Raw genomic sequence first — 23,214 nt, 5'->3', positions numbered from 1 at the left:
TAAAGTACCTAGCCCTAGGAGAGATTATAGTAATTAAATCAAATTGATAGTGCACTCAGAGACACCAACGAAATAGAAAGAATAATTTTGCCCCCACTCCAGACCCTAAATCTCTGCTTTTACTGTGATTATGTTGTTTCCAGGATAATTAAGTAACTTTGGTTACCTACAGGGAACCTCTTTGAAAGTAAGAAAATAAGAAATGGGGGCATACCATTAATGACATGACTCCCAGCATTCTAACCGGGCTTATAAACGGTCCCTGCATTTGAAAACTTGCTGTTTTGATAAGTGAAAAGTTGTATACACCTTGCAACAAAAGTGTTCTCTTCAATTAAGTGGGAACCCCCACCCCTACCAACAAAACCTTTCGTTATTGGTCTCCAAACCTAAAACTGCTATTACAAGACCAAGCAATTTAAATAATGGACTTCAAAGAAGTGATAATAGACAGAGTTCTGTCCTGGCAAGTCTCTAAAAGAGAAGCTGGTATTTGAGGAGGACCAGTAAGCTAGGTGAAGCTGGATTCACAGCCTGTGGTTGCCCTTAACTGGTCTCTTCAGGAGGACCAAGCAATTGGATCTCTTTACTCTCTGGAATGTACCTGACTGGGCTTTCATCCCAGCTTTCCACAGTCACTTGAAAATGCTTTTTCCGTGCTTCCCTTGTCATGGATTATGTTGGTTATATTCTTATTCAAATCAAGCAATAGAGGTAAAGGTGAAGCTCCCTGGTCCCCAGACCTATCTGCTAGACTGGGTCTCCTTTCTCCTCCCCTTAAAGCCTCCTGTGGGTACACTGAGCAGGCACCTGGTCTTCCACCATTTGTTGTGCTATGTGTGTGCCTTTTCTGCTGTATCTTGCCATTTTCTGGCATCATCTGTGAGCTTTGCCAAGATGCAAATTTCTGTCCTTGTTTTTGACGGCCTGTGCAGTGTCTTTGTGGGGGCAAACTATTATATATCAGGGGACCTTGTCTGAGGAAACAGCGCAGGCCCAGAGGTGGGACATGGAAGCTTTTGTTTTAACTTCCCAGTCAAGCTGGGTGGTCAGCTCCAGGAAAGATGGTCTCTGGATCTCAGGAACTGCCCACTCGAGGGCTTTGGGACCAGCTCCCTGGTGATCTTCTCTCTTGTTCCTTGTTCCAATCATACTTGAGTGAAGCAAAGGTGTATTTCCTCACTCACACATTTATATAACCCTCACTACTACCCACAGTGTGCTAGGCTCTGTCAGAGCCCAGGCTACTCAGGATTCCATGGGTAGCTGTATGCGGTGTAGTTGGAACACAGTGCTTTGCAGTAAGTAAGGAGCATTCAGCTTGAGGCCCCGATGAAGCCTACCTTTAGCCAACTGAGCGGCTCTACCCCCACCAAATCTCTTCATCTTGCTGGGACTCATGTTCTTTGTTGTATGACAAGTCCCCCTAGATACTTCTTCTAGCTATCATGAGCATTGAGTGTGACTACTAGCCTGATGCTCAGTAACCAAGATGTCACCTACTGATATAGTCACTGTCCATTTATACTTTGTGCTCATGCTTGTAAGGGCAGGACATCTCGAATCATCTGTCTTTAAGATGTCATTAAGCAGTAATAAAGTACCTAGCCCTAGAAGAGATTATAGAGAGAAAATGAGAAAGAGATGTTTGAACCAAGTGCTTTGTATAGCTTAGGAACATATAGGCTCAGGATATAGTGAATCCATTGTATTGGAGGAAACCCAGTCAACATCAATACCTAAACAGTTTGTGTTGAGGAGGAGGAAACAACCTTCCAGACGAGGGTCCCTTGGGCTCCACTGATAGCTCAGAAGCTCATAATTTTACATGGGAACAAGGACAAAATACTTGAGTCTGGAATGTATTCAGAATCAGCTTAGCCATGTGCTAAGAGAAACAAGCATTTTTTTTTCCCAATCTATGATTCTTGCTGCTGTCATTCATCTGTCGCCCCTTGTCAAGTCACAGGTAGTCAAAAATTAGATGGCAAAGCCAAGTGGTGGTGGTGCACACCTTTAATGCCAGCACTTGGGAGGCAGAGGCAGGCAGATTTCTGAGTTCGAGGCCAGCCTGGTCTAGAGAGTGAGTTCCAGGACAGCCAGGGTTATACAGAAAAACCCTGTCTCGAAAAAACAAACAAACAACAATAACAACAACAACAACAAAAAATTAGATGGCGAAAATGTAGAGAATGTTGACATTCAGAGCAGCACACCAGTGGGTAATGCAGGCTGAGAAGTGACTTCCATGCAAAGGCCTGGTCTCCCAGCTTTGCCTGCTACACTGCCCAGGAAGCATTATTGAGATACTGTTCCCAGTGTGACTGTCCTGGGACCTCAAAGATTTTCTTTTCTTTTTCAAGGCCAATATGAATTTAAGTTTACAAATGTACTTGTTTCATTTTAATTTTTTCCTTTATTCTTTTTTTAACAAAATAAAATGTTTTTTGTGTTTTGTTTTGTTTTTTTTTTTTTAAAAAAAAAGCTATCACATTGAAGTTGGACAAGACAAACCAACAGGAAGAAAGAGCCCAAGAGAAGGCATTAGAATCAGAAACCTACTCACTCACACACTCAGCAGACTCATAAAAGTACTAAACTGAAAGCTGTAACATCTATGTAGAGGACCTGGTGCAGATCCATGCAGGCCCAGGGCATGCTGCCTCGGTCTCTGGGAGTTCATAGGAATTTTGCTCGGTTGCCTTAGAGGGCCTTGTTCTCCTGGGGTCCTTCATCCCCTGTGGCTCCTCCTCTTCCACAGGGTTCCCTGCCCTCGGAGGGCAGGGGAGTTCTCCAGCTGACTCACTTGTGGGCTCCTTCCTGCTGACTAGCCAGGCTGCCCCCTCACACCAACACCTGCCATCTTTGGTTCACCAAGTCCTCTGTCTCTTTCAGAATCTATAATAACTTGCCGGAAGTTAGAAAGAAAAAAGAAGAGCAGAAGAAAAGAGTGATCTTACAGAGTAACAGGCTCCGAGCGGAAGTTTTCAAAAAGGTAGCTAGCTGCCTGGCGCAGGTTCGAGGTGGGCGGTACACAGGTGAAGGGTGAATGGCGCAGGTTCAAGGTGGGCAGTACGCAGGTGAAGGGTGAACTTGACAGCTTTGTTTTCCTTGCTCCTCCAGCAATTACTGGACCAGCTCCTTCAAAGGAATGCAGTTTGATCCCAGGTGGCTCTGCTAGCCCAACGTGGATCTGGGAACACTTCTGACGACACTGAATGAACCATTAAGTTTAACACTATCTCCACACTTGAAAGATACCTTTACTTCTGATTTTCTTTTTTTTTCCCCACAAAGGAAATGTCACTTTCTGAATGTCCCAAACACAAGCAACAGTACTGCAGGCAATACATCAGCAGTCCATTGCTGGGACTTCAACACCTTGGAACCTACCACACTTAGTCCCTTCCAATTTTTTTGGCTTGTGAATTTTACCCTTTGCTTCTGAAGTTTCCATTATACCAATTCCACTCAAGCAGGAAAGCTTTATATATTCAAGTGTGCTTGGATACTTGGTTTTTTGGAGGAGAGGGGGGGCATGTTTCTTTTTTCAAAATTTGAGAAGCAAAATTCTACCACATTTTAACTTCAAATCCTGATGGCTGCAAGTTCTGAAATCTAAAGTCAAAGTTTGTGTTGTGTGCACATCCTGGTGTGTCACAATGCTAATGGACAGATGGAGAGGCAGAACACAGAACAAGCAGAAGAGCCCTCTGCCTCTCTGCTGCCCCGCCCACAGTGTTAGCCAGAGCACCTGTTTCAGTGGGACCCAGGAGAATGACTGAGTAAAGCTGGCAGCATCTTCACCACCCTTGCACAGGAAGTTATCTTGACCGAATGGCCTAGTGGTACCCACTCTTAATTTATTCTTTCAAGCACTCCTCCTAAATATGTATTTGTGGAGTTAAGAACAAATTAGTTTTTGCAACCAATGTGGAAATAAAAGCGGTTATTTGAAACACAAGCATTTCTCTGTCCTGTATTCTGATCAGTAATGACAATACCCTCTACAACCCCATGGTGACACCTCTATCTCTGGCCACCATGAAAGTCCTTGTACTTTCTGATGCCCACTGGGGAATGTCACTTCTTGGGAGCTGGTACAAAGAAGCAGAGATGACTGCCCCAGCAGTGGGTAGGAGTTTCCAGTGAAGGTGTAGAGAGAAGTGGAGGAGCCCTGGTGACACCCCTGTCCCTGTCGTCCATCCCACTGCTACAGATGTTTCTGGAGCACATCCTTTTTTGTATTTGTCAAACTTAAAATATCTCCCCAAGGTCTCTCTCCTGGCACTGTCCTCTCTGCCATGCCCTTCAGCAGAGCTGATGCCATTACTTCCTCCTTTTCTTTATTTCTTAATTGCTTTATTTGTTTTTAGGTATCTGTCTCTGTGTGTATACACAAATATGTATGCTCACATGTTCAGATGCATGTGTGTGGGTATGTGTGTGTTTATTTGAGGAGGCCAGAGGACATGTCTCACTTGACCTGGAACTTGCCAAAGAGGGTAGGCTTACTTGCCACTGAGCTCCAAAGGTCTACCTGTTCCAGCCTCTCCAGCACTGGATTACAGAATAGCATTAAAAACAGACAAATAAGCCAGGCAGTAATGTTACATGCCTTTAATCCCAGCACTGAGAGGCAGAGGTGGACAGATCTCTCAGTTCAAGGTCAGCCTGATCCATAGACTGAGTTCCAAGACAGCCAGGGCTACACAGAGAAACCCTGTCTTGGAAAAAACAAAACAAAACAACCAAACAAACAACAAAAATCATAGGCTATAGGAATCCAACATATTTTTATATGCGTTTCCATGCTATTATTGGCAGGCTGTCTCCAACAACTAGAATCTACACTTGTGCTTCATTATGTCTGTCCTGTTCAGAGGAAGCAACCTGACAGAACCCTCAGGAGCGGAAGCTCTGGGGTGCCACTACTGTTGTGGCCTTGGATAGAGACGCCAGTTAGCATCTAACCAGGAGAGAAACCACATGGTAATCCAAGAATGCTTAATGTACTGAATTATTAACCATATAGAGAATTGTCTAGCAAGAAGTGTAGGCAGCTTGGAAGAGAAGCCACAGAAATAAAGGAGCTACACTGGAAGAAACAGAGAGTGTGGCTCAGCAGATGACAGAAAATGTTTTGTACTGCCCCACCCGTAGACGTTTCCTCTGAGGCTTGCCAGAAACCTGCCTGAGGATGTACAAGGTTGACTGCAGCAGCAGTCAAAGGGGGATCGGAGGGGGGTGAGGTGAGGGGAAATACAAGCTTTGCAGGGCCTGGCCCAGGACCTTGCTGAGCTGTATCTCTCCAGCGCCCCCTACTGACAAAGTTTAGCATTGTCCAGCCACCTAAGGGAGACTCTACAAAGGGCTGGGATCCATTTTAACTGAGCAGACAAAAAGGGTGGAAACAGGGCGGGGGGGGGGGCGGGGTTGGGGTTGGGGTGAAAGGAGAAAATTCAGAAAAAGCCTGGAACAGTTGGTTGTTTAGCCTTGCCTCAGTTTCCCTAACTGCCAGATGCAAGTAAGTATAGTGCCTTCTTCATGCAGTTGCTATGGAAATAAAGTGGATGGGAGTGGAGTGTGTGGAAGAATGCCTGGCCCAAAGCAAACACACCATGAGTGTTTCCTGGCATGCGCAGAGGTGGGAGGAGAAGCGCATGGGCCATGAGTTGGTTGAGAGGGCTTAGCAGTAGGATGCTTCAAAAGGCCATTGTATGTTTCGCTTTACTGCAGCTGGTCAGTCCTATAAGCAGGAAGTTTCATCATGAAGTTTGGTTGGGGGCTGGAAAGGTGGCTCCTTAGATGTAGGGGTACTTTCCCAAGGCATGACAAAGGCATGATTTTGATCCCCAGCACCCACCAAGCAGAAAGGGAGCACTGACTCCACAGCTTGTCCTCTGGACCTCCTCATGTGCACCGTGGCATGTGCTTGCCCCCACACATAAACAGTGAGTAAGTATATAAATGCAAACTGTCATCAAAAAAGTTTGGTTGGTTTGGTTGGTTGGTTTTAGGTTTTTTGAGATACAGTTTCATGTAACCCAGGCTAGTTATGAACTCTCTGGGTAACAGAGGCTGACCTTGAACTCCTAATCGTCCTGCATTCACTTCCCAAGCTCCTGACTTCTGGTAAACTTTCCATCCCCTCCATGTTCCAGTGACCTTGGGAATCATTTCAGAGCAACTCAGAAAAGTTGTGTTTGCTTTTAAAAATACCGTTAGGGCCTCTTCTAAGTACTCCAATGAATTCCTATGTACAGTTCAACAGCTTTTTGAAAAACATACACACTTTTAGTTAATTCTATGATAGTTAAGGACAGGCTCTCTTGGATGAGGATCCGGAGACATCTGTCCTTACTTTTCTTTAGTATCTCCAGAGTATTTCTGAAGCTTTTCCCATGCATCTAAATTCAGGGCTCAGCTGTTTTCAGACTCTTCGGTGATACTTAAGGAGGTGGGTGTGTGTCAGCTAACATTTTAAGGAGAGGATGCTAGATGGAGCCAACTTTTAAGAGTTCATAAAATACTTACCTTCACTGCAAACCTGCTGCTGAGTCCTCAAATGTAAAGAAGGGAGAGCCAACCGCACATTAAATGGCACTGGAGAATGTTTTCAAGGGCAGTTCTTAACTAAGGTCCCAGAGAGGGGAACCACGTAGGAATATGGAGTGATGTCTGGTGTCGGGTAATATTCCCTCTGTTCTGGCTGGGGCAAGGCAGAAAATCAACATGTGGTTTCCTGTTGAGCTTATTGTAGAAATTATTTTAATGCTGACAAATGCATCGGACACAGCGCGAGTTTCTCTTATGTTGTGTAGTAATAACAGAAATATATAATGTTATGATCAGTATAGACATCGAGGCCTACAGAATTAAAACAGCCATTTCTTCCCTCCTCTCAGGAACTGGCCACCAACTGCTGAGTATTTTTCTTAAACTCAGACCTCAAGAAAGACTCTGTGAGGTTTGAAAATTCTAACTAGACTTTGCCATCATAACTTCAACAAACAAATTCTTCTCTGACAGTGCTTTATTTGCATCTGAGGATGTCTTAGGTCCAGAATGGAGATGACTTTTCAGATATGCAGCATGCAGGGGGCTGAGGAGTTTCTAAGGAAAGATTTCTGAATTTGGACTAAGCAACATTTGAAATCCTTAGAGACGCCCAGGTGGTAAGAGAACTGGGCCATCTCCTGGTGGTCCCCATGACTTCATGTGGAAGGAGCAATTCCTATTTGGGTTATGCATCCTGTCTGCCAGCTGGTAATGGAATAATGGGAAAACAATTGTCTTGGCTCTTCAGCCAGCATCTGTTGCCAACCCAACTTCCTGGAAGTTGTCAGCTCCCCTGGGTGAGTCAGCAAATACTTGCTCTGAGGAGCAAGACTCTGAAAGAAGTGCCCACGAGGCAGCCAATTGTGAGAGAGTATGGATAATTCTCTGTCTCACAGAGTCCCTATTTTTCAACATTTACTGGCAAAAAAAAAAAAAAAAAAATCATGCACTGGATCTCTGAGTGTATCTGATGACCCACAGTCTGGGTATGAGGCACAGTGGATGCAGGAGAGGCAGGATGTGTCTGCCCAGGGAGGGTGATCTAATCATTGGTACATGAGAGTTCTGGGTCAAGCAACTGAGAATGTGGTAGAAAAAAAAAATGACTTCTCTGGGTGAACAGGAATGCACTGTGTGGACTCTCAAAGGAAGTGAGCTGCTAAGTGATTACAGTGTGTCCATCAGCAGATGGTTCCACATGATAAGGTTCCTTGAATTTGTACTTTCATCAAAATTGCCCAAAAATGTGTAGCCCTGTAGAAACCTTTGAAATCTGCCATCCTTGGCAGAAGCAGCCCATTCCTGGGGCTGAATCACTTTGGAAGTTCCTCTAGCTCTCTCTCTCCCTTTCCCCCTCTCCTCTCCCTCTCTCCTTTTCCTTCTCTCCTTTTCCTTCTCACCCTCTTGTCCCCCCTCCCTCTCCCTCTCCCTTCCTCTTGTCCCTCCTTCTCTCCCTCTCTCTCTTTCTCTCTCTTCCCCTCTCCTTCTCTCGTCTCCCTCTTGTCCCTTTCTCTCTTTCTCTTTCTCTCTCTCTCTCTCTCTCTCTCTCTCTCTCTCTCTCTCTCTCTCTCTCACACACACACACACACACACACACACACACATATCTTGCCCTCTACAGTTGGGACAGCGCTGACTCATCCTGGAAGAACGAGCTATACAACAGCTACTGGAAATTCTGTGAGTCCCCTCACTAACATCCCGTGGCTTGTTTTAGAAGACCAGGATCCTCCACCAAGGCAGACCTTTGTCTACAAGGCACATGGACTATAGTAATGATAACTTTGCAAGCCTCTCCGAAAGAGCTTTTCTTCAAATTACAGCTGGTGTCTCAATTGATTTGATCTGAGATGCTCATCTGGAATGTGCACAAAAGGAGAGAGGAGACATTGAAATTCTGGTTTGTTCCCTCGTCTCTCTAAAAAGGTTCCTGGACACATCCTGAATGGCACTTGTCTGGCCATGGTACAGTCAGAAAGGTGACTTCAAGTAGGAGTGTTTCTCTCAGGCCTAAGTGCCTTAGACCCTGGGAGGGAAAGAACTCACATACTCAGAGCGTCTCAAGACAAATGAACGGAAACTTTTAAAATTCTTAACAGAGGGGGAGAAGGTGGTTCCTCACTCAGTAACTGCTTGACATGCAATGGCTGGTCCTGAGTGCTTCCCACATGCAAAAGCTGAGCCCAATAGTGTATACCAGCAATCCCAGCGCTGGGGATAGAGAGACAGGAGTATCTTTAGGCATCACTGACCAGCCAGTCTACCCAAAACCATGAGCTCCAGGCTTGGTAAGAGACCCTGCCTCAACAACTAAGGTGGAGAACAACTGAAGAAGATATCCATTGTCATACTCTGACTTCACACATATCATACACAAATACCTTTCTCTCTCTCTCTCTGACACTCTGTCTCTCTGTCTCTGTCACTCTTTCTCACACACAGCTGAAAAGAGGGAAAATATGATAGCTATTCATGGCTGTGAACCAATATATATACTATATATGTGTTTGTATGGCAATCATATAATAATCATATACATACTATATATATTCTATAAATGCTGTTCCTTTCTAGAACCTGACTAATACAGAAAATATCTGTCTGAATAGGAAAAAGGGATGATTTCCTGGAAATTATTCTATTTAACAGTCCCCAACAATAAATTACACAGAGGTAAGTGTGTTTCAAAGACACTGAGCATTTCCCCTCTGTTGGGAGCCTTGTGCCTCCCTAGTTTGCCTGAAGTGGCGGGGCAGCTGCAAATGACATCAAGGAAACTGTAGAACTGTCACCCGTGCTGACTGTGCGGGACAGGTGATCCCGTTGGTTAGAGGTGGTTGGCTGTGGTCTTACCTGCCCAGAGAGGAAAGGATAAACACTTCCACTACTGTGGATTCATTCAGAACTCAACCTCCTCCTTTGTGCTGTAGCCATGGCAGCTTCTCTAGACATGATATGATTACACAGACACCAGAGAGATTTATGATGACAGACTCCACGTGACCTTGCCTGTGCTTCCTGTTACAAACCTCTCAGAATATATGAGTTTTGTTTCTGTTTGAAAATATACCTGAAGGCTACTTAGGCCTGATTCAATTATTGTATGATGACATAATTATAACTGTATATCACTCTCAGCTCAATATGTTTGTTAAAATGACAAAGTAACTCAGAATGTTTTTGAAGGGATTTTTTTGGGGGGGGAGGAGGAAGTGAGTATAGACTGTGACATTTCATTAGCAATGCTGATTCTGACTGTAATGAATAAATAATTTTACATGTATCAAACTGGAGTGTGTAGCTATCAGTACGTCTTAGCTGGTGGAGTATATATGGGGAAGGGTGACAAGATTTTGGTAATGGATTTGCTTTGGATCTGGATGTTCCAAGCCTGGCTTTCATTAGTCCTTGAGAGCTATTTCCTTTCCTGCCACTATTGCCAGCTCATGAAGGGGCTTCCAACTGGTTGACAATGAAACTTCCTAAACAAAGCACAGACCCTGAACAGAAATCCACTATCCCCATGGCACCTGCCACATAGTGTTTTTTAGCAAGAATAGCTTGAAAAAACATTCTGTTAAAGACTAACTACATGCCACCTGCCAGCCCAGTGCTTTCCATGTTCCTGTTTGATCACAGCTGCTTTAATACATGGAAATAAGTGATAGCTACTTTCCTGAATATTTTAGAAGCATCAATACCACCATGAAGTCAAGAGACCCATGACTGAATCAGGATCTCATCTCTTTGGAATCAAGAAGCCCTGCTTCCTTTAAAGACTCCATCTGTCTGAGGCGAGCAGCCTGCCGGGATTCACATTTGGTTTTTCATGTTCTACTTCTGCCCTCTTTCCTTGCCATGATGGGGGCCACTGATATAGGATGGGTGCCACCCTGTGTCCAGTTCTCCCTTGGAGTAGCCAAGCCCCTTGCACACCAAGCTGAGCTGAAGGGATAGAAGCTCAATGTGGGGAGGGTGTGTTGCTTTACAGGATCTTGGTGCTCAATGAGTGCACAGGCAATACACACACTCAGGACCAGCTTCAGAGAGCTGGTTCAGTTTATTGGAGGAGGATGTATTTATGTCCCTGGAGAGGGGGGCAGGGTCTCTGCGGAAAAGTTTATGTGGCTGTGTGCCATTGGCTAGGACAGGGGTGTTGGAAGATGCTTTATCTACATACTCCAGCTATAGTGTTGGGGGTGGGACACCTTAAAAGGTTGAACAAGGTTATCCCACCCGATAACTATCAGGGTAATAAATTCTTACTAAGGTTGATGGTAGGGTTGATGCCAGGTTGGGAGTGGGGATGGAGCCAAATCCTGCCATCCTCATCATAGGTATATCTAGGGTTGAAGTGCCCTCAACCCTTCCTCCATAATCCTGGGCCATTATGGTCCCACAAATGAGTCTACCTGGAGAGAGGTCTGGGTCTGCTTTCAGGGTCCCTACATAGCTGTGGACCCACTATGGACTGAACATTCATGTTTTTGTGGAGATGGGCTTCCAAGGAAGTAAGCAAGGTTAGAGGAGGTTCTGAGGGTAGTCTTTGATCCAATGAGACTAGTGACCCATACAAAAACAGACATAAAAGAGAACATGCTGTCTTTAAGAGCGCACAGAGCACACACACAAATGGTGGCAGCCTGCAAGCCAGGAGAGAAGACCCCAGATTAAACTTCACTGGTTGCCACCTTGATTTTAGATTTGGCCTTTAGAACTGTGAGACATTTTTGTTGTTTTAAGTGCCCAGTGGATGATATTTTATTATGGCACTCCAAGCAAACTAATTAGGACCCTCATATGTTCTCTGCAGTCATGGTACACCTCATCCATTCTGCTGATATCTGGTACATATGTCTAGGTGGACTAAGTCTCAGAGCTGGAGGCTGCTGGTTCATCTTGGTGATACTCTACATTGACATTCGTGGAGACCATGAGCATATCCCTTTGAAGCATGGGCTGTCTCCCAAAGATCCTACAAGCTTGGAGGTCTACTCTATAGTCTGTAATACAGAAAGCCCTTTGTTCACATTGACTCAAAAATCCAATCAAAGCACCCTCCTGTCCAGTCCATTAGAAAGGGGTTTTACCTCAGCTTACATCCTGGATCCCTTCTGTTCTTGGCATAAAGCCCCATAGCCCAGATCTTTAGACACAGCTTTTCTCTTAGGATTGCTATTGCTGTGACAAAACACCAGGAACAAAGCAACTTGGGAAGGAAAAAGTTTATTCAGCTGTGCTTCCATATCACAGCTCATCATCAAAGGAAGTCAGGACAGGAACCCAAGCAAGGCAGGAAACTGGAGGCAAGAACCAATGTAGAAGCCATAGAGGAATGCTGCTTACTGTCTTCCTCCTTATGGCTTGCTCAGTCTGCTTTCCTTTTAACACCCAGGACCACCAGCCCAGGGATGGCACCATCCTCAATAGACTGGGCCCTCACCCATCAATTACTAATTAAGAAAACTCTCTACAGCCTTGCCTCTTATGGCGGCATTTTCTTAGCTGAGGATCCCACCTCTCTGATGACTCTAGCTGTGTCAAGTTGACATAAAATTAGACAGGACAGGTCTTGGAAATCCATAGATTCAAGAGATGTTTTTGCCTCTTCTCTAGAAAGTTTGGCTTTCCAAATAGGTATTACAAGTGTATCATGAGAGTGGTCTTTGGGCCTCAGAGATACACAGTACCCCCCATTTTCTGGGACTTTCCCAGTTCTTTACTATTGGGGGCAAACCATGTCTTTGTAGGTTGCAAGCCTATATTCCCTGTACATTTAAAGTTCTGCCCATTTCTCATTCCCAGGAGGCAAGGGGGAGGCAGGTTCTGGAGAGGCTGCCTATTAGAACAGGACCTGTAGGCAAAGGTGATGGTATCTAAAGTCAGATACAGATGGAATGCTAGGAAATATGTATATGTATATATATATATAAATATATAAAATCATATATATATATATATATAATCGCTTTTTGTTTGTTTGTTTGTTTGTTTTTGAGACAGGGTTTCTCTGTATAGCCCTGGCTGTCCTAGAACTCACTCTGTAGACCAGGCTGGCCTCGAACTCAGAAATTCACCTGCCTCTACCTCCCAAGTGCTGGGATTAAAGGCATGCGCCACCACCGCCCGGCTATAAAATCACTTTTTAAATGATCCTAGGTACTATCTGTAAACAGGTTGCCATCCTTCAGGACAGGCTAGCATACACAGCAGCAATTTCATTAGCTCTGAGATTGGGAATAAGATGAAGAAATTGGAATGTTTAAGAGGCATGATATACAAAACCTTTAAAATATCAGAATCCCAGATGGGTCTGGTGGCATTGATCTGTACTTTCAGTTACCAGGGAGACTAAGGCAGGAGGATCCAGTTCAAGGCTCATCTAAAGAAACTGGTGAGACCTTGTTGCAAGAACTCTTGCTTAGCATGCATGAGGCTCTAGGATTTGATCACCAGTACTGAGAAAATACATACACTTGCATCTCACTTAGCATGGTGGTCCTGCTTTGAGCACCAAGGAGTGTGTAATGGGCCTTTTCTGATCTCGACCTCATCCAGGACAGAGGCTCACTAGAACCATGGGTGTTACCAGAAGCTAAGTAGATACCTCTCTGTCTTTCTTCTGTGAGCTCATCTCTGGATCATGCAGTGTGTGTGTGTGTGTGTGTGTATGTGTGTGTGTGTGTGTGTGTGTGTGTGTGTGAGAGAGAGAGAGAGAGAGAGAGAGAGAAAGAGAAGAGATGAGGTGTATGTGTGTATATGATGTGTGTGTCTGTGTGTGTGCATGTGTGTGTTCAGTGTTCCCTGAATTCTCACTATCATATCTGAGAAGATAAAGTAGAGGGCAGGAATGACTGGCCTAGGTAGTCTCATGTTGGAAAGCTGGGACAAAGATTGGAGCCATGTTTCTCTCCTTCCAGAACTGTGAACTCTCTGCAGTAACTTCTCCACTCTGGAAGATGGTAAGTAGGCATACAAATAGAAGGGGATTTCTTTAAAATCTTAAAATAATTTCACTGATATTCCCCCAAAGACTTAAATTATGGAGCAATATACTTCATATCTTCAAGTGAATAAACTTAGAAAACATCTGCCTTCCTACCTTGCATTCTTACAGTGATGTGTAAGATATCCCAGAATATGAAAGAATGAAGTAGATTTATCATGACATAGGGATTATGCCATAATGCAATGCTTCAACTGGACTAAAACATCCAGGGGAAGGGTTATATCCTGATTCTCCCTAGACACTAGCACCTATAGGTGCCAAAGCACCCCCACTTTGATGCCACCTGCCACAAGGGCTTAGTTATTCTGTGGCATCACCAACTTTTTGTCATGACTCTTCCTTGCATCTCATTCTATCTGAGAAGGCCAACTTTGCTCAAAGCCAACATTGCTCAAGTTCTCTATACAAAATCAAAGGCAGGGGAACAAACAACACACTTTTCAAATTCTGATAAGAAACTGCGTAGTTTGGGTCCCATTGGAAGTTGAGGGAAGCTGCTTAGATGTATGTGTCAATCAATGCCATTCACATGCCCTAGGCTCACTCTTTACAGTAGATACCTTGGCGTTGGCTGTGTGAAAATCAGGAATTGAGTAGATTGTGGGTAAGAAAAGAGGAAAGGAACCATGATCAATAACTGATCCCAGAGAGCAGAAGAAAATTCCCAAATTCTGAGCTGTCCAGACTATATTGGTGAAAGAACTTTCAATACAAGGTTTCAACTGTAGGTCACAAGGGCACTATATTGTGAAGACTCAGTGTTCATAGATTTCTTTCTTCTATAGAATACAATCTTTCCTCTAAATACATATATTATTAATAGACCATCAAATATTCACTTCACCTAAAATGAATTATTCATGCCATAATCTATGCAATGCACACATTGGTTTTCTCCAGGCATTTCACTGAAAATCTCATGTTGCCTTTTGTTGTCAGTGGGAAGAGACAATGCTACAGATGTTGATTTGTACTGAACAGAAAAGTTCATAACTACACAGTCAAGAGTCAGTGATTCTGTCCAGAGAGCCAGGTTTCAATCAATGATTGTTTCTGAAAGCTGAGAAAGCACAGAGGCATGGTGTGGTGCATGTTCTTAGAATACCCCTCCCTTTGACTCCCTTTCCAATGTGTGATCTCAAGCCTGGGGCCTACAATGTGGTCCACCACAAAGGATGTGCTTATGGTAAGTGTTCATGCCTGAGCACATAAGACAATCTGCTTGATAGTTGAGCCTGTGCTTACCAGTTTCCTGTTAGACCAACTATTTGCACACAAACATTGTATTATCAGTTGCAGGAAATTTAAGAAGTTGTCAATACTTGAAGTGTACATTATAGTTTAAATCTTGGAATCTGTTCAGAGAAGATGCTTATTGAGTTTTGATCTGTCACAGACTCTAAGCTCTAGAGAAAATACATCTCCACTCATAGGCAAGGTACATTGTCCTAGGAGGGACAGCTCCCACATGGGATTGAATTCAATTAGTCAGCTATTCCAAGAGGCACTAGGATACAATTTAAGATATTGCTTCTGGAATTTCTATTGTCAGTTTTGCAAATTATTTTCAAGTCATTGAAACCATAAAGCATTTCCATTCATTTTGATATGAGTCGATAGTAAGCCCTATGTGTTGTTGTCTTTGTTTGTAACCCACTGAGTCCAGTTAACGTTGTCTGCTGAAATGTTGGCCAACCTCACTGACTTGTACAGGCCTTGTACATCTCACCATAGATACCATGAGTTCTTACTTGATGCCCTGTGCAAGGTATGCTTCAATACACCTGAGGAATGAGTGCAGAGTAAAACAGGAAGTGGTCCATAGACAATACATAACCGATAAGAATAGAGATGGAAGTGCTCTGCCTCCATCCCAGGCTCAGGAACACTGAAGAATAGATGGTGGAAAGACCAGAGAACCTGATAATGGGGAGGAAAGCTGTGAAATCTTGTCTTCTGCAAATGACGTGGCCATTGTATCAAATGAACTTATGGCATCTATGGTGACCTGTATAAGACCTGTACAAGTCAGTGAGGTTGGGCAACATTCCAGCAGGTGACATTAACTGGACTTAGTGGGTTACAAACAAACAAAAAACAAAACAAAACAAAAAACAAAAACAAAACACCCAAACAAACAAACAAAGAAACAAAGACAAACAAGGCCAGAGGTAGGAGTTGAACATAGGAGCAAAAAGGTTTGGGGAAGTACAAGGGAGAAAAAGGGCTGGGGGTCATTGTATACATGTATGAAATTGTCAAAGAATAAACAAAAGATATCCAACAACAACAAAGAATATGGAAGGCAAACTTTGTACGAAAGTAGCATTTTTACAAACAGAACTGTGGTAGAACGGAAGGAGAGACACTGGGAGGGGGAAGAAAGGAGAATGGAAGGAAGATGGGAGGAAGGAAGGAAAGGAGAGAGTGGGGACAAGGCAATAAATTAAAATCTGATTATATAAAATGAATGATAGCTTGCTGTGCTCTGGAGCTGTCCAGTTCCCCAAATGCTTAAGATACATTTTGTTGCCAGGGAGATAGTGAACAAGCACACCAAACTCCTAACCACTGAGCCATCTCTCTAGCCCCAAAGCCCTACGTCAGATGACTCACACCAGTCTATAACTCCAGCTCCAGGGGATCTGACACCCTCTTCTGGCTTCTGAGAACACTAGCACACATGTGGTGCACATAAACTGATGCAGGCACACACACACACACACACACACACACACAAATAACGATAATACATCTTTTTTTTTTAAAAAAAAAAAAATAGAGCCTTTAGGAGACAATGAAACCTTGGGGTTCTCATGAATAAGATCAGTGGCCTGATGGAAGAGGTCAGAGGAAGCTGTTAGCTTTTTTCCCATCACAGGATGGCAGCAAGGGGCAGCATCTTTGAAGCAGAGAGCAAACCATTCCCAGACACCTAATCTGCTCGGGCCTTGAAGAATTTCCCAGCCTCTGAAATGTCATAAATTCTTCTTATAAATTACTTCATCTAAACTATTTTTAACAGGAAGAATGAGCCAACAGACATGCTGCTAAAAATCAAAGGGTAAATGAAAAAATGGAACAAATATTTTAAAGCTATACGACACAGGTGTGTTTATTTGTCAGGGTTCTCTAGAGGAACAGAACTGATAGAATATATGAATAATACATACATACATACATACATACATACATACATATATATATATACATACATACATACATACATACATACATACACATGCATATATAGCTTATTAGAGTGGCTTACAGGCTGTGGCCCAGCTAGTCCAACAATGACTGTCTGAGAATCCAGTAGTTAAGTAGTTGTTAAGTCCAACAGGCTGGATGTCTCAGCTGGTCTTCAGCATATACTTGAATCTAGAAGAAGTAGGCTCTAATGCCAGTGAAGGAATAGACTTGCCAGCGAGACCAAGCAAGCAAACCGTAAAAACTTTCTTTGTCCATATCTTCTATATAGGCTGCCAGCAAAAGATGCAGCTCAGATTAAAGATGGATCTTCCCACTTCAAATGATTTAAGAAAAACCCCTCAGGAAGGAAGGATTGTCAGAACCAGAGTTCAAGGACACTATAAGAAAATGGCCCACATAATCAATTAACCAGGACTCATAGGGGCTCACAGAGACCAAACCAGCAATCAGGGAACTTGCATGGGTCTGACCTAGGTCCTCTGAATATATGCTACGGTTGTGTAGTTCTGTGTTCTTGTGGGATTTCTAACAATGGAAGTTGGGGCAGTCTCTGACTCTTTTGCCTGTTTTTGGACCCTTTTCCTCCTACTGGGTTGCATCACCAGCCTTAAGAGAGGATGTGCCTAGTCTTATCTAACTTGATATGCCATGTTTAGTTGATATCCCTGGGAGGCCTGCCCTTTTCTCAAGGGAGGAGAAGTAGATTTGGGGGAGGGAAGACAGGAAGAGACTGAGAAGAAAGGAGAGAGGGGAAACTGTAATCAGGATGTAATTTAATATATGAGAGAAAAATAAATAAAATAGAAAATGAAGAAAAAAAACTCACAGTTTTACCAAGCTGATTGAGTTTTAGTTAATTCCAGATGTAGTAAGGTTGACAATCAAAAATAACCACCATACAGGGTTAACTTTTTTATAAAGCCTTAATATAGCTCTATTTAAAAAAAACAAAAACAAAAACAAAAACAAAAACAAAAAACTAATAGAAAAATGGCCAAAGGACCTGACTGGGCACTTAACAGAAAAGCAAAACTAGATGACAAATGGACAAAAATGCAACATACCACCAATTTTGGAAATTAAATAAGAAAATATATAAAGCTATCAAGACACACCCCTCTAGTTTATGTATTGTGAGGGTATGTGTGAGGGTGCATGTGTGTGTACTTGTGGAAACCAGAGATCAAGCTTAGATGCTATTCTTCAGCTGCCAACCACATTGATTTTTTTGAGCCAGTCTCTAATCATCCTGGAATTTGTTGATTCAGCTATGTTGGTTGTCCAGTGAGTCTCAGGGATCTGTCTTTCTCTGACTTCCCATAGCTGGTACTATACACAGAGTGGACCTGTGAATCACCATACCTAGCTTTTCTCTATGGGTTTTGGGGCTCAAACTCATGCTGCACAGCATGACCTGTCTTCTTTCCAGCTCTCTATGTCTTACTTTTTCTCTGGCTTACCTTCACTATGGAGGGAACCTGGTCTAGAGTGTGGGACAGAGGGGATACCACAGTGAATCCCAGGTTACCTGAAGCTGAATAAAGAACCAGAACTCAAAGCAGGACAGAGAAGCTGGTGGCAAAGGGAAATTGCAGAGAGGAGGCATGTAGATGGTAGTCCATAGACCTGTGGTGTGTCCTGTAACTGCAGACCTTGAGTTCCCCAAGCTTGCAGTGGACCCATAGCCTCACCAGAGCTGCTGTGAGCCAGGCTCTGTTTCCAGCAACTGCAAAGAGCATCATCGGAAGCCAGAGGGATGGAACTCAAGCAGGCTGCTCTGTGGTCTGTTTTTGACCTTTCACACCAGGCTGGATGGCAACCCACAACTCCCAGGAAGGGTATCCATCATGGTGTGGCTGAAGATGTGTGTCCAGGGACATGTAAGGAAATGTTATTTTTATCTGTGAAAAATTAGAAACAATTTAAAAGATTCTCAGGAAGGAAATTGTTTATGTCCACGGGATTATGGGCAAAGGTCACAGCAATGTATTTATATTAGACTGATGTTGCAAAGCCATCTGATGAGGATGTTAAATAAATAGATGGTAGTAAATGATGTGTTTTATACAAAACCACAGAAAATCGGGGCTATAGAGATGGCTCAGTGATTAAGACCATAGACTGCTCTTCTAGATGACCCGTGGTTGGTTTCCAACACTTACACAGCAGCTCTCAACAATCTTTAACTCCAATTCCAGGGGATCTGATGCCTCTTCTGGTTTCTGTAGGTACCAGGCACATGCATGGTGTAGACAAAACCCTTGTACACATAAAATTTTGAAAATAGTTTAAAAAATGGATGTATTATTTTTTCATGAGATAGCTCATTTGTGGGCTTATAAGAATAACTTCAGTTTGTAATGTCTGTTAGGTCTGGCATTTCTCTGTTTAGTTTTTGTCTGTATGAATGGTCCCATTGGTGAGTGAGAAACTATTACCATGCAAGGATCAATATATAATTTAAGCTGTAGTATTGTTTCTTTTACAAACTTGGGTACCCTTACGTTTGGGGCATAGATGTTAAGAATCAAAATATAATCTTGGTAGATTTTTCTTCTTTGATAAATATGTATTATCCATTTCTATCTCTTTTGGTTTGATGTCTATTTTGTTAAACTTAAAAGGCTATACCAGCTTGCTTCTTAGGTCCATTTACTTGGAATATCTGTTACCCTGAGGTGATGTCTATCCTTGATGTTGAGGTATGTTTCTTGGATGCAGCCGAAGAACGGATCCTGTGTTTGTTTGTTTTGTATTTTTATTCATTCTGATAGTCTCTGTCTTTTTTATTGGGGTATTGAGTCCATTGATATTGTAAGATATCAATCAATGACAAATGATGTTAGTCCCTAGTATTCTGTTGGTGTTGTTGTTGTCATTGTTGTTGGTGTTGGTGTTGGTGTAGTTGGTGTCATTGTTGTTGGTGTTGGTGGTGGTGTTGGTGTCATTGTTGTTGGTGTTGGTGTTGGTGGTGTTGTTGTTGTTGGTGTTGGTGTTGTTGTTGGTGTTGGTGTTGGTGTTGGTGGTGTTGTTGTTGTTGGTGTTGGTGTTGTTGTTGGTGTTGGTGGTGATATATGTGTTTCCCTTTTGACTTTGCTGGTCGAGATTGTTTATTCCTTGTGTTTTCATGAGTATAATTAACCTTCATTGGTTGGAATTTTCCTTCTAGCCCCTTCTGCAGGGCTGGATTTGGAGACAGATATGGTGTAAATTTGGCTTTATCGTGGAATATCTTATTTTCTTTGTCTGTGGTGATTGAAACTTTTGCCAGGAATAGTAGTCTGGATTGGTTGCCATCTGTAGTCTCTTAGAGTCTGCAGGACATCTCTCCTGGCCCTTCTGGCTTTTAGAGTCTCCATTGAGAACTCAAGTATAATTCTAATGATCTTTCCTTATTTGTTACTTGGTCTTTTTCCCTTGAAGCTTCTAATTTCCTTTCTTCATTTTATATGTTTAGTGTGTTGATTATTCTGTGGTGGATTTTCTTTTCTGGTCCAATATATTTGGTGTTTTGTGTGTTCCTTGTACCTTTATAGACATCTTCTTCTTTAGGTTAGGAAAATTTTCTCCTATGCTTTTGTTGAAAATATTTTCTGGGCCTTTGAGCTGGGATTCTTCTCTCTCCTCTATTCCTATTATTCTTTGGTCTTAGGTTTGATGTTTTATAATGTTTCAGATTTCCTGGATGCTTTGTATCAGGAGATTTCATATTTAGCATTTACTTAGACTGATCCATTTCTTCTATCATATTTTCAGTGCCTAACATTCTCTCTTCCATCTCTTGTATTCTGTTGGCAAAACTTGCCTTTGTAGGTCCTAAATTTTTCATTTCCAGAATTCTCTCCATTTTTGTTTTCTGTATTGATTCTATTTTTATTTTCAGATCCTTAACAATATTATTCATCTCTTTCCACTATGTTTATGTCTATGTTTTCTTGGATTTCTTTAAGGGGCTTATCTATTTCTTCTTTAAGGACATTTTTCTCTTCATATAGCTAATTTTAAGATCTTTCTTATGTCTTCAGCTGTTAGAATATTCAGGGCCTGCTGTGGTAGGACAGCTGGGGATGGAGGATGCCATGAGAAGAAAACCCTCTGAATCAACTAAGCAAGGTGCATATAAAATAACAGAGACTAAACAACAAGCACAGGTCCTACATGGATCTGTACCAGGTCTATTATAGCTTTTAGCTTAATATTTTTATGGGATTCCTAAGAATGGGTGTAGGCAGCCACTTGGACAATAAGATCCAAGATGGCACCTGTTCCTGATACACTGTAGCAGTTAACCAGTTCCACTGAGCATGTGTCAACGCCTCCCGAGCGGGCTCATGCAAATTAGGTGTCTCCCGAGCGGGTACATGCTAATAAGGCAATTGCAGAGAACCAATCCAGGAGGACTTGAGAGCTCAAGCTTGGGTATATAAGGAGCTCTCTCTAGACAGTCAGGGCCCCACTCCACAGAAGCAAGAGCAGCCACGCCACTCCACAGAAGCAAGCAGACCTGCAGCACCTAGGAAGAAGAAGAAGAAGCAGCAACACCAAGAAGAGCCTTGACATCTAGAAGAGCTGTAACACTTAGGAACCTAGGAGAGCTGTAACACCCAGGAACCAGAAAAGGCTGTAAACCAGAAAAGAAATTTCCTGAGTAAACCGTCGAGAGAAGAAGTCTCGGTGTTCTGTCGTCATTGCTGCTGGACAGCAAGGAGCGCGGAACAAATGGGAATGTGGGTCTTTTGCCTGCTCTTGGACTCTTTTCCTTCTGTTGCAATGCCATGTCCAACTTTGACATGATAGTTTTTTCCTTCACCTTATTATATTTTATTTTGTCATTTGTGTTTATCATCTCTTAGAAACTTGCTCTTTTCTAATGAGAAACAGAAGGGAGTGTATCCAGAGTTTGGGGGTAGGAACTAGGAGGAGTAGAGTGAAGGGAAATCCTAGTCAGGATGTAGTATATGAGAAAATAAATCTTTCTTTTTTTTAAAGATCTATTTATTATTATAATTAAGTACACTGTAGCTGTCTTCAGACACAAAAGAAGAGGACTTCAGATCTCATTACGGGTGGTTGTGGGCCACCATGTGGTTGCTGGGATTTGAACTTGGGACCTTCAGAAGAGCAGTTGGTACTCTTACCTGCTGAGCCATCTTACCAGCCCCAAGAAATCTACTTTCAATAAAAGGGAAAAGAAGGATAACTTCACGCATTATTAGTATTTTTCTTTTTTTTTTCTTTTTGGTTTTTTGAGACAGGGTTTCTCTGTATAGCCCTGGCTGTCCTGGAACTCACTCTGTAGACCAGGCTGGCCTCGAACTCAGAAATCCACCTGCCTCTGCCTCCCAAGTGCTGGGACTAAAGGCATGTGCCACCACCGCCCGGCGCTACATGTATTTTATCATTCATTGCTTACATACACATAGTTCATCTTTCATGACTATATAAAACAATCATTTACATAATATATGCATATTATATTTTGCATGATATAGATTCATAGCATACTTAAATTCTATGTAATATATAAGACATACATATATTTGAGTCTTTTTTTTTAGATTTATTATTAGTGTTAATTTGTGTGGCGTTTTGTGAATGTGAATGGAATTGTCCAGAAAGGCCAGAGAGGCCCTCAAATCCCCTGGAGCTGAAGCTAAAGACACTTGTGAGCTGGCAGGCATGGGTGTTGTGAATAGAAGTTGCTCCTCTGAAAAAGTAGTACTAGCTCTGAACAGATGAGCCATCTCTCCAGGTCCCACATTTACATATAAGCAGTGAGATATATATGTAATAGTCTTTGTGTTGTATAAATTATATACATTGTATTTCATAAATATTTAGGAGTAATTTGTAGAAATTACTTGTAGAAATTTGTACATTCTCCCAGTCTTCATATCTTATACTTTTCTTATAATGCTTTGAGGATCATGGCCCAGGGGTCCTACTAGCAGGGACAGTGACCACATAGTAAGGTGGCCTCCGGCAGAAAGCTAGGAGCTGAATAGAGACATGGCTTCTCACCCACCCACTATGACCAGTGACTGACTTCCCTCGTATCAAACCCTTATGCAGCTCTGAAAAAAATCCTGGATTCATATTCCTAGAAGCTGTCACAAGGACTAAGTTGTGTTGTGAGACACATCTACCTACCCCCTGAGGTAAGCCTGAGACAAGAGCTCCAAGGGAGGCTCATAGGCCATCGTACCTGGACCATGAAAAACACAGAAGAGGCCAGTTGACAGTGGGCTAGAACCACTAGCACTGTGATCTAGAACCATCCAGAAAGGTCACTTGAGGATGAGTGGCTACTGGCCTTGAACCATGGAACTATGGAACACTCCTGGCTTAATGCACAGTCTGTCTGCTCAAAACCCATGTCATCCTCACTGATTGCTTCCAAGCTTCTTTTCAAGGTTGACTTAATGACTTGC

At 42.8% G+C, this 23,214-nt stretch overlaps 1 protein-coding gene across 3 annotated transcripts in view; it reads left to right on the top strand.

Annotated features, from left to right (window-relative positions):
• CUNH10orf90 (chromosome unknown C10orf90 homolog) overlaps window positions 1–3,964 on the top strand; it is a 147,751-nt gene extending 143,787 nt beyond the window's left edge. For all 3 annotated transcript variants that reach the window (XM_031388634.1, XM_031388631.1, XM_031388632.1), the window contains 2 exons: window positions 2,896–2,995; window positions 3,124–3,964. In XM_031388634.1, coding sequence (XP_031244494.1) covers window positions 2,896–2,995; window positions 3,124–3,162 — 139 coding nt within the window. In that variant the 3' untranslated portion in view covers window positions 3,163–3,964. The remainder of the gene's footprint in view (window positions 1–2,895; window positions 2,996–3,123) is intronic.
• The last annotated feature ends 19,250 nt before the right edge of the window (window positions 3,965–23,214 follow it).

Source organism: Mastomys coucha, unplaced genomic scaffold, assembly GCF_008632895.1.
Source record: "Mastomys coucha isolate ucsf_1 unplaced genomic scaffold, UCSF_Mcou_1 pScaffold21, whole genome shotgun sequence".
NCBI lineage: Eukaryota > Metazoa > Chordata > Mammalia > Rodentia > Muridae > Mastomys > Mastomys coucha.
Note: the sequence above shows the minus strand (reverse complement) of the source record. Positions and strands in the feature narration are given on the sequence as shown.